This window comes from Herpailurus yagouaroundi, unplaced genomic scaffold, assembly GCF_014898765.1.
Source record: "Herpailurus yagouaroundi ecotype Mexico unplaced genomic scaffold, PumYag 208, whole genome shotgun sequence".
Taxonomy (NCBI): domain Eukaryota; kingdom Metazoa; phylum Chordata; class Mammalia; order Carnivora; family Felidae; genus Herpailurus; species Herpailurus yagouaroundi.
In genome coordinates this window covers 2691826-2706508 of record NW_024412439.1, presented here as the reverse complement: position 1 = coordinate 2706508, position 14683 = coordinate 2691826, and the positions used below count along the sequence as shown (strand labels likewise).

At 39.3% G+C, this 14683-nt stretch overlaps 1 protein-coding gene across 6 annotated transcripts in view; it reads right to left on the bottom strand.

Annotated features, from left to right (window-relative positions):
• Window positions 1-14683, bottom strand: part of SPECC1 (sperm antigen with calponin homology and coiled-coil domains 1) — a 285514-nt gene that overhangs the window by 257850 nt on the left and 12981 nt on the right. For 2 of the 6 annotated variants that reach the window (XR_005783992.1, XM_040453093.1), the window contains exon 1: window positions 7297-7415. The exons of 1 other annotated variant lie outside the window; for it this stretch is intronic. Coding sequence is in view for 3 of the 5 variants with exons in the window: in XM_040453086.1 (XP_040309020.1) it covers window positions 7297-7416 (120 nt within the window). In the remaining 2 variants the exon portion in view is untranslated. Of the gene's footprint in view, window positions 1-63; window positions 164-7296; window positions 7417-14683 lie in introns of those variants that run through there. 3 more of the 6 variants (XM_040453086.1, XM_040453088.1, XM_040453087.1) reach the window with 2 other exon arrangements.

Below are 14683 nucleotides of genomic sequence, written 5' to 3'. Positions count from 1 at the left end.
AACAAAACAGCCTCAGATCTTGTTGTAGCCTTTTTAGTATTCAGAAGCCAATAAAACACTTACCATTCAGCAAGACAAACAAGTTCTGAAACATTTAATAATTTGCCCACAGCCAATGAACATGTCCACTGCAAAGCTTCTTTCCAGATCCTTTACTATTTCTCTACAGAGTTAGAAAATTAGAAAAATATTAGAGTTATAAGATGAATAGTTTATGAGTTCAGTTAGCACAGTTTAAGTCCAAATAATTATTAAGTGCCTCTTCTGCTCTAGAAACTATGCTAACCACTGTGAATATAAAAATGGAAAAGATACTAGCTTGGCCCCCAAGAAGTCCCGTCCTGTAGGGGAGACACAGCTCACAAATTACTATCATACTAAACTCTACCTCCTTAACTTTCACCAACAGGAGCAGTTATGACTATGAATGACTACTTTAATTCAGTACATTATCTTCCCACTCGTCCCACTTAGAATTTATCTATATTTCTTTTTTTTCAATTTTTTTTTTTTTTTTTTTTTTTTTTTTTTTGAGACAGAGAGAGACAGAGCATGAGCAGGGGAAGGGCAGAGAGAGAGGGAGACGCAGAATCTGAAGCAGGCTCCAGGCTCCGAGCTGTCAGCACAGAGCCCGACACGGGGCTCGAGCTCACAGACCGTGAGATCATGACCTGAGCCGAAGTCGGTCGCTTAACTGACTGAGCCACCAAGGCGCCCCGAATTTATCTACATTTCTAAATACAATTCCTACTAAAAGTTAGCAGGGCTCCTTGGAAAAATAGCTGGTTCCAGGTATGGACTATGGGATTAACAAAAGAGTCTGGGATATCTTGTGGGGGCCCAGAAATCAAGGAGCTGCCCAAAGACTAAAAGGACCATGTCACACAGACAATGGGGTGAACCTGAAGGAGCTCAATTTACTTATTTGGGACAATTTCAACAACAACAACAAAATGACAATAGTGAACTATAAGACACTGATTAAAACATGTATTGATACTAAAAAAAGAATAAAAGGACAGAAAGATAAAGCTCTTCTTTACAGAATGAAAGAGCTAATAAATGTAAAGGAAATGACAGAATTATGGGGGGGAATCACCCCCTAAAATCTTATAAATCTTATATATGCACCAAAACATGCTAAAACCATTGACTAAAAGGTTGTTTTTTGGGGAAGAAGATGTTCACATGATGTCAAGGTTTCACTCCACAATGTATCAATTACAGAAAGGAAGACAAAGTGCTCAAACTTACCATGACTACCTGGTGGGCCACCTAACAGTGCACGCCTCTTAAGGTGATGTGATGAGACACCCAGCATCACCTACCTAGCCTTCTTGTTGAAACTGTTTGCTAAATCATGAGGAAGGATTAGACAAATTCAAATGTGGGACGCTATATTGGGCAGCTTGCCTCTTAAAAGAAAATTCACCTTCATAAAGAGCAAAGCTAACTTTAAAAAAAAAAAAAGGAAGAGAAAAAGGCATGGACTTAGGCTTCTGGGAAAATGGAACAGACATACTTTTCCCTATTCTTTATACTAAGTACAACTAAAATCCATAGACGTGACACAGAAAATAAATATAAGAAGGTTCTGAAAGGTGAAAAGAAGAAGACAAACCGTTTAAGGAACTCAGGGCCCAAGGAACAACACAGTGGCAAGTTGCCTGGGTTTCCTTTCTGTGTCACATAAACCAGACTGGGAGCTGAAGAAGTGGGAAACCTGGAAATACGACAGGGCACAAACATATTTGTTGGCTGCTGTTCCAGCCAAAGGACCAGGAAAGGAGTAGTTTAACAAGACAAAACATTCAGACAATAAATGCTCTACTCCAGCCGGAAGAAACAGCCAATGAACATAAGTCAGTAGAAGTCAAAAGAATAGAGCTTCAAAGACCTGTGAGACTGTAATAAAAGACCTAACGCTTAAGTCATCAGGGTATAGGAAAGAAACAAAGAGGTAGGAAGCTGAAAAAGTATTTAAAAAAAAATAATAGCTGAAAACTTTCTGAATTCAGCAAAAGACTTAAATCTACATATTAAAAAAAATGAAACCCAAACTGAGAAGCCCAAAGAAATCCACATCAAGACATAGTCTTCATCCTAAAAGACTAGAAGACATCAAAATTCTAAAAGACAAAAAACTTGAAAACAGTGAAAGAAATAATATTTGCCTATAGTGAAGGAACAATTCTGGGGCGCCTGGGTGGCTCAGTCAGTTGAGTCTCCAACTCTTGATCCTAGGGTCCTGGGATCAAGCCCCATGTTGGGCTCCATGCTGAGTGCAGAGCCTGCTTAAGATTTAAGATTCGCTCCCTCTCTCTCCCTCTACCCCTCTCCCCAACTTGCACTCTGTCTCTAAAATAAAAGAAAAAAAAATAATTCAAATAACAGCAGATTCCTCAACAGAAACCATGGTGGACAGAACGAAGAAATACATATTTCAGGTGCTAAAAGAAAAGAACTATCAACCCAGAATCCTATCCAGAGAAAATATCCCTTAGGAATCAAAGGGAAATCAAGACATTCTCAGATTAAATAAATAAATAAATAAATAAGAGAATGTGTTGCTAGCAGACTTATCCAAAAACTATGTCTAAAGGAAGTTCTTGCAACAGAAAGAAAATGATAAAAGAAGGAATCTAGGACCATCAAGAATAAATTTTAAAAATGAGTGTAATTATAATAAAATTTCTGTCTCCTCTTAAGACTTCTAAATTATGTTTGAGGGTTGAAACAAAAATTATAATCCTGCCTGATGTGGTTCCGAATGTAGATAGAAAAGTATAAATGAGAAGAGTAAAGAGGGGTGAGGTTTTTGCACTTCACTTCAAATGATGAGGTAATCACACTAGTAGACTGTGATAAGTCATATATATAATGTAATACTTAGATGACCACTAACAACAGTGTGTAAAAAGTTACAATCAAAACACTTTAGGTAAATCAAGATGGAATTCTAAAAAAATTCTAATATAATACACAGGAAGATGGGAAAAGACAGAAAATATGGAAAAAAACCATAGAGAACAAACATATTAAAATAAATAAAACGGTAGACTTAAGCCATAACATATCAATAATTACATAAATGTAAATTATCTAATTATACCAATCAAAACATAGAGATAGGCAGAGTGGATTTAAAAATATGTCTATGAGAAATTCACTTCAAATATAAAACTACAGGCTGGTTGAAATTAGAAGAATAGTAAAAGATATATCAAGCAAACATAAATCAAAAGAAAGCAGATAAAATAGACTTCTGAACAAAGAAAAATTCTAGAGACAGAGAGGGATGAAAGGATCAATCTGCCAGAAGACATAGAAGCCCTCCTAAGGTCTGAACAAATATTAGACACTAACTTCAGAAACTATTCAAATAAGCCAGAATTTGATTGAATTAGTTTTTAGAGCAACTTCTGCCCTAGGGCATTGTTGAAAATAATAGGGCAATCAGCCAACAATTAGTGGAGTTCAACAGCTGGGTATAGAGCAGGAAAGAAAGGAAGAGAGCTGTACCAATACCACTGTCATTCAAGGGTGACTGTGGGCATACCCAAAGCTGTGCCTCCCTGAGGAGCAATGTCAGAAGATTTAACACTGCCGGAGGGAAACAGACTTCACTGAAATAGTCCCTGAACAAATAAACAGGCAAATAAAAACAAGAAGCTCCAGAGGGGGAAATCAGTACCCCAAGTTCCTAAAACATGGTACCTAAAAGGTCTAGTTTCCAACAACAACAAACTTATGATGCGTGAAAAGAAACAGGGAAGTATGACTCATACTTTCTGTGGTTAGGACAGGGTAGGGTACAGGGGAGAAAAAGCAAGAGAAACTGCAAATGAGAGTGAACAGATACCAGCATTAATAGAAAAAGACTTCAAAACAACCATTATATATATGTTCACAGAATTAAAGGAAAGCATAATTAAAGAAATAAAGGAAGGAATAACAATATCATATCAAATAGAGACTATCAATAAAAAGATGAAAATTAGATAGAAAAAAATGAAAACTCTGAAGTTGAAAAGTATAACTGCAATAAAACTCACTAGAGGGGTTCAACAGCAGATGCGAACTGGCAGAAGAACTAATAGTGAACTTGAAGATAGATCAATAGACATTATTCAAGTTGAAGAACAAAAAGGGAAAAAATAGAAAAAAGTAAAACAGATTCTCAGAGTAATATGAGATATCATTAAACACACCAACATACACATAATGGGAGTACCAAGATAGGAGATACAAAAAGGAGAGGAAAACATATCTGAAGATATAATGGCTGAAATCTTCCCAAATTAATTGAAAAAACAATGACCTCTACATTCAGGAAGCTCAACAAACTCCAAGCAGGATAAACTCCAAGCAGGATAAACTCAAAAAGATCCACAAACAGGCACAGTATAGTAGAAATGCTGCAAATCAAAAACAAAGAGGAAAATCTATAAAACAGCAAGAGAAAAACAAGTGGCCATTCACAGTGGAACCATAATAAGATTAACAGCTGACTTCTCATCAGAAACAATGAAAGCCAGAAGGTAATGGAATAACAAATTCAAACTACTCAAAGAAAAAAAATTGTCAACTAGGAATTCTATATCCAGCAAAATTCTTTCAAACATAAAGGTGAAATAGGGTATATGCCCAGAGGAATGAAAAGTACAATCGTGAAGAGATAGTTCATATATCCATGTTCCTAGCAGCATTATTCACAGTAGCCTAAAAGTGCAAGCAACTCAAATGTCAGATGAATGGACGAAGAAGATGTGATATACACCTAAATGAAATATTATTCAGACTTAAGGAGAAAGGAAATTCTACAACATGAATCAAACTTGAAAACATTATGCTAAGTGAAATAAGCCAGATACAAAAGGACAAATACTGTATAATATACTTTATATGAGGTACCTGGAGCAGCCAAAATCACAGAGACAGAAAAAGAATGCTGATTGCCATCTGGGGCTGGGGGGAGGTGGGGATGAGGAGTTACTGTTTAACGGCTATAGAATTTCAGTTTTTGAAGACAGAGAATTCTGGAGATAGATGCTGGTGATAGCTGCACAACACTGTGAGCATACTTAATATCACTAAACTGTACACTTAAAAATAGTTAAGATGGGGGGCACCTGGGTGGCTCAGTCGGTTAGGCGTCCGACTTAGGCTCAGGTCATGATCTCATGGTCCGTGAGTTTGAGCTCCGCGTCGGGCTCTGTGCTGACAGCTCAGAGCCTGGAGCCCGTTTCGGATTCTGTGTCTCCCTCTCTCTCTGCCCCTCCCCTGTTCATGCTCTGTCTCTCTCTGTCTCAAAAATAAAGAAACGTTAAAAAAAATTAAAAAACATAGTTAAGACAGTAAATTTTGTTATGGGGATTTTACCATAATACAAAAATTGGGGGGAGGGGGGTGAAGGTCAAATAAATATTTTCCCAGATAAAACCTGAGAGAATTTGTCGCTAGTGTACCTGCCTTACAAGAAGTACCAGAGGAAGCTTTTCTAGGTGAAAGCAAGTAAACCCAGAAGGTAATTCAAATTCACAAACAAAAAAATCAAAAAGCACCATAAAGGTAATTAAGTGATTATAAATAACAGCAAAAGTGCACATTTTTCTCCTTTCTTCTCTGGATTTAAAAAACAATTATATAAAATATATTCATATAATGTATTGTTAGACATAGAATGTATACAAATGCATGTGTAATCTATCTGCCAACAACTGTACAGAACAGATGGATTTTGGTAAAGCTGTATGGAGCTAAGGAAGTTACTATAGTTGGTTAAAGTAATAATTATAACAATGTACGGTTGGATTTGTAATATTAACAGATGCAATATACATAATTTTGATACAACAAAAAGTGAAAGTAGGCTAGAGCTCTACAGGAGTAACATTTCTATACCTCATTGGAATTAAATTATTATAAATCTGAAGTCAATTCTGATAAGTTATCAGAATATAACTCAAAGAGATAAGGTGAAAAAAATCATTAAAGGAAAGAAAAGGTTTGTATTTATTTCCTAGGGCTGCAGTAACAAACTACCACAAATTGAGGGGCTGAAAAGAACAGAAATTTATTCTCTTCCAGTTTGGGAGGATAAAAGTCAGAAATCAAGGTGTCAGCAGGGCATGCTCCCTCTGAAGGCTCTAGGACAGAGTCCTTCCTTGCCTCTTCCAGCTTCTTGTGGTTCCCAGTTATCATATGTGTTCCTTGGCTTGTACTTGCGTCTCTGCCTCTGTCTTCACATGCCTTCTGCCTTCTTCCTTTTGTATGTCTCTGCATATACTCTTCCCTTATTACAATGACACTAGTCATTGCATTTAGGGCCCTCAATCCAGAATGATTTCATCTCAAGATCTTCAACTAGTCAACTCACTGAAATGTTGCATGAAAAAGCACTCAATGCAAAAGGAAGCAGTGAAAGGAGTAACAAAGGAACAAAAGAAGATGAGATATAGAAAACAAAAAGTAAAATGGCAGACGTAAATCCAGCTATTACAATAACAATATTAAATGTGAATGGATTAAACATTGCAATAAAAGGGAAGATACTGTCAGCCTGGATAAATAAAATACATGATCCAACTATATGCTATCTTCAGGAAATACACTTTAGATACAAAGATACAAATGGATTGCAATAAATGGATAAAAAATATATATCATGCAAATAACAACCACAAGAAAGTTTGGGTATCCATACTAATATCAGATGAAACAGACTTGAAATAAAAATGTTACTAGATATAAAGACATAATAAGAGAGTCAATTCATCAGAAGACATAACAATTATATATGCACTTAATAATGGAGCACCAATATACATGAATCAAGAAGTTACAGAAATGAAGGGAGAAACAGACAATTCAATGACAGTAGCTAAAGACTTCAATATCCACTTTTAATAATAGACAAAACTAGGCAGAATCTCAACAAGGAAATAGATCTGAAAAACACTCTGAACCAATTAGAACACTAGATCTATAGAACGCTCAACCCAAGACAGTGGAATATACATTCTGCTCAAGTGCACATAGAACATTCTCAAAGACACACCGTGTGCTAGGCCATAAAACAAACCTCAATAAATTTAAAAGGACAAAAATATTCCAAAAATGTTGTCTAACCAAAATGGAATGTAGTTAGAAATCCAGAGCAGAAAAATATTTGGGAAACTCACAAATACATAAAAATTAAACCACATACTCCTAAATAACCAACGGGTCAGAAAAGAAATCAAAAGAGAAATCAGAAAATACTTTGATATGAACGAAAATGAAGAATTAACATACCAAAACGTATGGGATGCCACGATAGCAGTGCTGAGAGGGAAACCGACAGCTGCAAGGAGCTATGTTAATGTTCGAAGGCAGGGAAGAGACAAGTAAGTATCTCCCAAACTGAGTAGGCATTTTGAGACTGGAAAACAAAAAAGACAACCCCATACAGTTTAGAGAGTTTTATTCAGGGTAATTAACTGACAGGAGGGATTGGGCAGACAATGATCCAATCAGCTGGGCAGCTATTCTCTGCAAAGTCCTGACCTTCATCTACAGATTTTATAGAATGAGGGGGTGTACAGAAGGGTGCTGTAGTGAGATCAAAGGGTTCCCATGCATTTCAAAGGGTTTGCATGCACCTAATTGACATCTAACATTTAATTAGGCCTCGTGGCACCACCTATGCCTCAGGAAGGGAAGAGACTATTTTATCTTTTTACCAAACTTGAGGAGGGACAAAGCAAGCCACCCCATCCCAGCCTTGGCGGGCATTTCTAAGGTATGTATATTAACCTCCAAGAGAACGTGTAGCTCCAAGAGAGGTCATTGAGTGAACATGAACAAGATGGAGGGCCAAAGATGGAGTCAGTATTGCCAGCATGCCTACAGTTAAAAGGAAAGATCGCAGATCAATAGCTCAATCTTTCACCTTAAAACACTAAAAAAAGGAGAGTAAACTAAACCTAGTGCACACAGAAGGAAGTAAATAATAGGTTAGAGCAAAAAATAATGAAATAGAGAACAGAAAAACAATAGAGAAGATAAGTAAAACTGGAAGCGCTTCTTTTAAAAGACCAAGAAAATTGACAAGCCTTTAGTAAGACTGATCAAGAAAAAATGATAGACAATTCAAATTACTAGAATCAAAAATGAAAGAAGGGGTATTACCAACAACCTTACGGAAATAAAAAGGATTATGAAGGAATACTATGAACAAATGTATACCAACAAATTAGATAAGTGAAATGGAAAAATTCCTAGAAAGACACCATACCAAAACTGACTCAAGAATAAATAAACAATGTGAAGAGAGCTATGACAAGTGAAAATATCGAATTGGTAATGAAAAATTGTCCACAGAGAAAAGCGAGGCCCATATTTCACTGCTGAATTGTACTAAACAAGAATTTTAAATATCAATTCTTCACAAACTGTTCCAAAAAAAAAAAAAATAGAAGAAAAAGCAACACTTCCCCTCATCTTATGAGACCAGTATTATCCTAATACCAAAATCAGATAAAGACATCACAAAAAACTACAGATCCGTAGCTCTTCTGAATATGGATATATAAAAATCCTTAAGAAAATATTAGCAAACCAATTCTAGCAACATTTAAAAAAACATGTATACCATTGACCAAGTGGATTTATCCCAGGAATTCAAGTTGGTTGAACATCGAAAACTCAATTAATCATTTCAATAGAATATATTTTAAAATCACATGATCATCTCAATAGACATAGGAAAAAAGCATTTGACAAAATCCAAACTCTTTCCTGATAAAAACACTCAACAAACTAGAGAGGAACTTCCTCAACCTGTTAACAATCATCTTCTAAAAACCCACAGCCTACATCATTCTTAATCGTGAAAGACTGGATGCACTGCCCACCCCACCCCCCCACCCCCCGATCAGGAATAAGACAAAGATGTCTTCTCTGCCACTTCTATTCAACATAGTACTGGAGCTTCTGGTCAGGGCATTTAGGCAAGAAAAAACACCCGGATTGGAAAAGAAGAAGTACATTTACTTATATTCAGAGATTTACATGATCCTGTATTTAGAAAATCTTAAGTAAAGGGGTGCCTGGGTGGCTCAGTCGGTTAAGCGCCCAACTTCAGCTCAGGTCATGATCTCACGGTTCGTGAGTTTCAGCTCCGCATCAGGCTCTGTGCTGACAGTTCAGAGCCTGGAGCCTGCTTCAGATTCTGTGTCTCCCTCTCTCTCTCTCTCTCACTGCCCTTCCTCCACTCATGCTCGCTCTCTCTCTCTCTCAAAAAGTAGATAAACATTACAAATTTTTTTAAAAAAGAAAATCTTAAATAAAACACACACGCACGCACACACACACACACACACACACACAAAAGGGGCACTGGGTAGTTCAATCAGTTAAGAGTCTCATGCTCTACTGACTGAGCTAGCCGGGAAGTTTAGTCCAGTCAGTTAAGTGTCCAACTCTTGATTTCAGCTCAGGTCATAATCACATGGTTCATGAGTTCAAGTCCCTCATCAGGCTCTGTGCTGACAGTGCAGAGGTTGCTTGGAATTCTCTGTCTCCCTCTCTCTCTCCCCCTCTCCCATGCATGTGTATGCATATGTGCTCCCCCTCTCTCTCAAAAATAAATAAACATTTAAAAAAAAGGATTCTTTCCAAAAGCACAACAAAAATAAAGATAAATTAGACTACACCACAATTAAAAACTTCTCTGCTTACAAGAACACCATCAAAAAAGTGAAAAGACAACCTACAGGATGGGAGAAACTACTTGCAAATCAGATACTGATAAGGGTTTCATATCCAGAATATATAAACAGCTCCAGCAACAACAACAACAAAGAACAACTCAATTTTAAAATGAGCAAAGGACTTGAGTATCTTTCTCTAAAAAGATATATAAATGGCCAAATACGACATGAAAAGATGCCCAATGTGTATCACAGAAATATAAACCAAAACCGCAATGAGATGAGACTCCACACCCACTAGGCTAGAATTAAAAAGTCAGAAAATAACAAACGTTGACAAGGATGTGGAAAAATCAAAACCCTCATTCACAGCTGGTGAGAATGTAAAATGGTGCAGCCACTTCTTAAAACAGTCTCGCGGCTCCTCAAATGATGAAACATAGACTTACCACATGACCCAGCAATTGTCCTCCTAGGTATGTACATACCTGCCCCCAAAGAAAACATATGTCCACATAGGAACTTGTAAAGGGGTATTTATAGCAGCATTATTTATAATAGCAAAGGTGGTAACAACTCAAACACACATCAAATGACAAACGGAGAAACAACATGTGGTATATCCATATGCTAGAATACTATCTGCCCATAAAAAGGAATGCCATACTGCTTCATGCTACAACATGGATGACCGTTGAAGACATTATGCCAAGTGAAAGAAGTCAGTGACAAAAGACAATTGTATGATTCCTTTCAATTTAAGGGGAAACGCAAGTACGAATGAGGAAGACTTTGTTTATCACAGGGTGGGACCTGCAGAGGAATGGGAAACAGTCGGCATAGGCTCTGAGAGAAACCTGGGTCTGACCTCCCCCACCCCGGGACACACAGAACAGTGTGGTTGCTGGTCTCTAGGGAGGGAACAGTGCTTTGCTTGTGAAAGTATGAAGAAGCCAGAGAACCGAATTTGGGAAGAAACCACCCCTGTCACAAGAAACACCACCAAGAAACCACCCCGTCACAAATTGCACCTGTAGTCAATCCTAACAGCGGCTAACTACGCATCCTCCACCAAGGGAAAACAAAACAAAATTAAACTTGATTACCATCCTTGCTCCTTGGACTCTACACTGAGAGAAATAGCACAGAGCGTCTAGTTCAAGGCCAATCCTGCTCCTACCTTCTCCATCCTTCCCTCCACTTGAGCTCCCTCATCTCCTTTCTACTCATTCCTTTCCATTCTGGCTGATCCAGTCCAGTCCTTCAGAATCCTTTTTTTTTTTTTAGAGAGAGAGAGAGCGATTGAGAACTTTCAAGAGTGGGGAAGAAGGGCAGAGGGAGGGAGGGAGAGAGAGAGAGAGAGAGAGAGAGAGAGAGAAAACCTTAAGCAGGCTCCATGCTCATCATGGAGCCCGACGCGGGATTTGATCCCATGATCTTGAGATCATTACCTGAGCCGAAATCAAGAGTCGGTGGCTCAACCAATCAAGCGACCAAGGCACCTCCAGAATCCTCTTCTTGTTCCTACTTTTAAAGGCTGGAGTTTCCCAGGAGTCTCACCTTGGTTCTCTTCTCCATCCTACTTCTTCCCAGGCAATCTCACCCACTCTCATGGTTTTAACTTCCAGGAACAGACTTGTCTTCCCAAATCTGTATCTACCACCAGAGACCTACATTTCTAGCTGCAAAATAGACACATCCACCACATCCACATGGATGCCACACTTAAAATGGATCATTTCCTCCAGACCCTGTCTTAGTTTGGGTTCCCCCAAATCTACCCCTTTAAAGTAAGGGTTTGAGAACAAACTGGTTATTTGGGAGGTGATACCAGAAAACTCGGGCAGAGGAGCAAGATGGCGAAGAAACGAATGAAAGTGTGCTTCATCAAGCAAGTTACCAGTGTAGGTACCTAAAGCTTAATCCCACTGAGGAACTCTGGGAACCAGCATATAAAATACCCACATCAGCACTCTACCACTGGAGAAGAAAGGAGCCGGGGTAGTCCTACACCAACTCCATTATCCTTGGTTGAAGGCTTCCGGGGAGTTGGAAGGGTGTTGATTCCCTGGCACTTTTACTCTGCTGTTCTGGGTTGCAACATGGGCACCAGAAAATCGTCAGCCAAAGAAACGCGGGTGCTGACAATGGGAAGTCAGGCCAGTGTTCACAGAAGTGGTGAGGGGAAGGGAATATGAGCAGCGTACCCACATTTCTGCTACCCATTCAAACCCGGAGCTCCTCCTGGATCCCCTCTTGTGGTTGGTATCACCCAGCCCAGAGAAACATGGTGTCAAAACCAGCTCTTCTCTCTTTCACCCCTCCACCCAGGACCCTGAAGATTCTATTCCCTGAGTGGTACGTCCTCTTCTCTCTTGGCATCCCCACTGCCAAAGCCTTGGTGTCTAACTGGATTTCCTACACTCTGCCTCCTCCTTCTCTCATCTACCCACTAAAAAATTGCTAGCATGAACGTTCTAAAATGCAAGTCCATTTACACACCATGTTAAAAATACTTCAATGCTTATATAAGGTAGCTGGAATAATCAAATTCGTAGAGACAAGTAAGCAGAAAGATGGATGCCAGGGGGGCTGGGGAGTTATTGTTGAATGCGGGACAGAGTTTCAGTCTGGGAAGACAGAAAAGTTCTGGAGATGGGTGATGGAGGTAGTTGTACGACAACATGAATGTCCTTAATGCCGCTGAAGCGCACCCTGAAAATGGTTAAGATGGTAAATGTTATGTACACTTTACCACAATAAAAAAAAAATGTGAATCCTTCCTTGGCTCCCACTGCCTACAGAATAAAGCCCCAGCATCTTCACATGACACATCAGTCTCCGTTCCCTAGTCCTTGCCTGTCCCTCCAGCCTCATCTCCTGCCATCCCAGCTTTGAGCTTCATCTCCCAGCATTTCCAACTACTCATGGTTTCCAGAATACATCTTGTTTTTCCATGACTGTTTCCCACTGCACTTTCTGGTTTCTCTTCCCAGAGTACCATTCATGCCCCTGACTACGAGCAACTTCTCTTCGTTCCTCACAACTCATTCGTGCATCTGTTCAATAATTATTTATTGGGTCTGGGACCCCCACCTTAGGAAACAGCAGTGGGAAAAGCAGGGTGGGAACAAGTGATTTCAAGTGAGAGTGTGTGCAAGGTCCTTGAGAAGCATCTAAGAAGGGGGTCTCGCCTCATGTGGGAAAGTCAATCTCCACATGTGAGGGACCCTCTGATAGGGTTATCCCCTCTCCTTGATGCTGCTTCTGAGCCTTGTATGTACTTCTAATTTCTGCCCGTGCCACATTGTTTATAATCATTTTATAAAGCTTCTGTATTAGTCATGATTCTCTAGGCCGCAAGTGACATTAAACCAATCTGAACTAGCTTTACCAAAAAAAGAGGGAGGAATTATCAGCTTCTATGAATAAACCATGGGAAGTACCGAGGTAGATGTGGTCTACGGAACAAGCGAATCTGGGACCACCCACTCGCCAGGCCTTTCTGTGTGTTACCTTCATTCTCTCAGTGGGAGTCACAGATTCAGGCAGCATGAGATTCACTTAATTAATTAACTTCACAAATATCACAGCCTATCAATTCTAAGACACACATTATAATATCCCCGAAATCAGCATACCTCTTACGGTTGCCATTGGCCGTCAGCGCCGAGGTCTGGATGTGCGCAAAATCAGGCAGTTAAAGAAGCAGCTCACCAGAAAGCATGGTGACTTGGTTTGCATCCCAGGTGGCCTCACGGATAACTGCAATCCTATAATATTTCACTCTACAAACCAAGCAAGGGTGTTCAAAGAAGGGATGTGAGTCCCGGTTGCTTAATCAACACCTTCCGGTGACACCTGCAGCTAAGATCAAGGACGTTGTCAGCATCAAATTTGCAGAATGGGTATCACAAGCTCAAAAGGAAATCCTGGAGAAAACTGAGGAATGCTTTTACAACCAACACATTACCTGTGTTCCTAATGGCAGAGGGGATGTTAACTGTGAAAAAAAAATCACAGACACAAATGACTTGAATGACTTGGAACGAAAAAGCGATTCAAAAGGGAAAATCTAGTGGCTCAGCTGGTTAAGGGTCTGACTCTTGATTTGGGCTCAGGTCACGATCTCATGGTTTGTGAGATCAAGCCCCGCATCGGGTTCTGTACTGACAGCGCAGAGCCTGCTTGGGATTCTCTCTCTCCCTCTTCCTCTACCCCTCCCCCCACTCAAAATAAGTAAGCTTGAAAAAACAGAAAATCTGAATGTAAGGAAGTTTTGGAAATACCTTAACCAATTTATTTTGCTTATATTTTCCTTTTTGCATACGTATGAGAACGGAATATGACATACATTGATGTCTAACTGTAAAAGATCTCTCAATAAGTCTAAAATAAAAAAATTGTGCAGGGGTGCCCAGGTTGCTTAGTCGGTGAAGCATCTGACTTCGGCTCAGGTCATGATCTCAAAGCTTGTGAGTTCGAGCCCCAAGTCGGGGTCTGTGATGACACCTCAGAGCCTGGAGCCTGCTTTGGATGCTGTATCTCGCTCTCTCTCTGCTCCTTGCCTGCTCGCACTCTGTCTCTGCTTCTCTCTCTCTCTTTCAAAAATAAACAATAAAACATTTTTAAAAATTTACTGTACATAATAAAAAGCATTGTATTATAGTTTCATTGACTGGTTTTTTTTTCTTTTTTAGTGGAACACAAAATAATTGTTTTAAAATTTCTAGCATCTTAGATTTTATGAAGTTGTGTTTATTGGGCACTTACTATGCACTGGAGACATACACTGAACAAAACAAGGACCAAGCTCCCGTGGAGCTCGTGCACCCTTCTAACTCCAACCTCTTGCTTTACTGGCTCCATTTTGAACTATGCAAGGAAAAGTGATCAACCCGATATGGATGACAGTCACCCTTGGAAAAATCTTTGTGAACGGGGAGTATGAAGTTCTATGATTGTTTCAATCTGGGTCACGGCCAGTC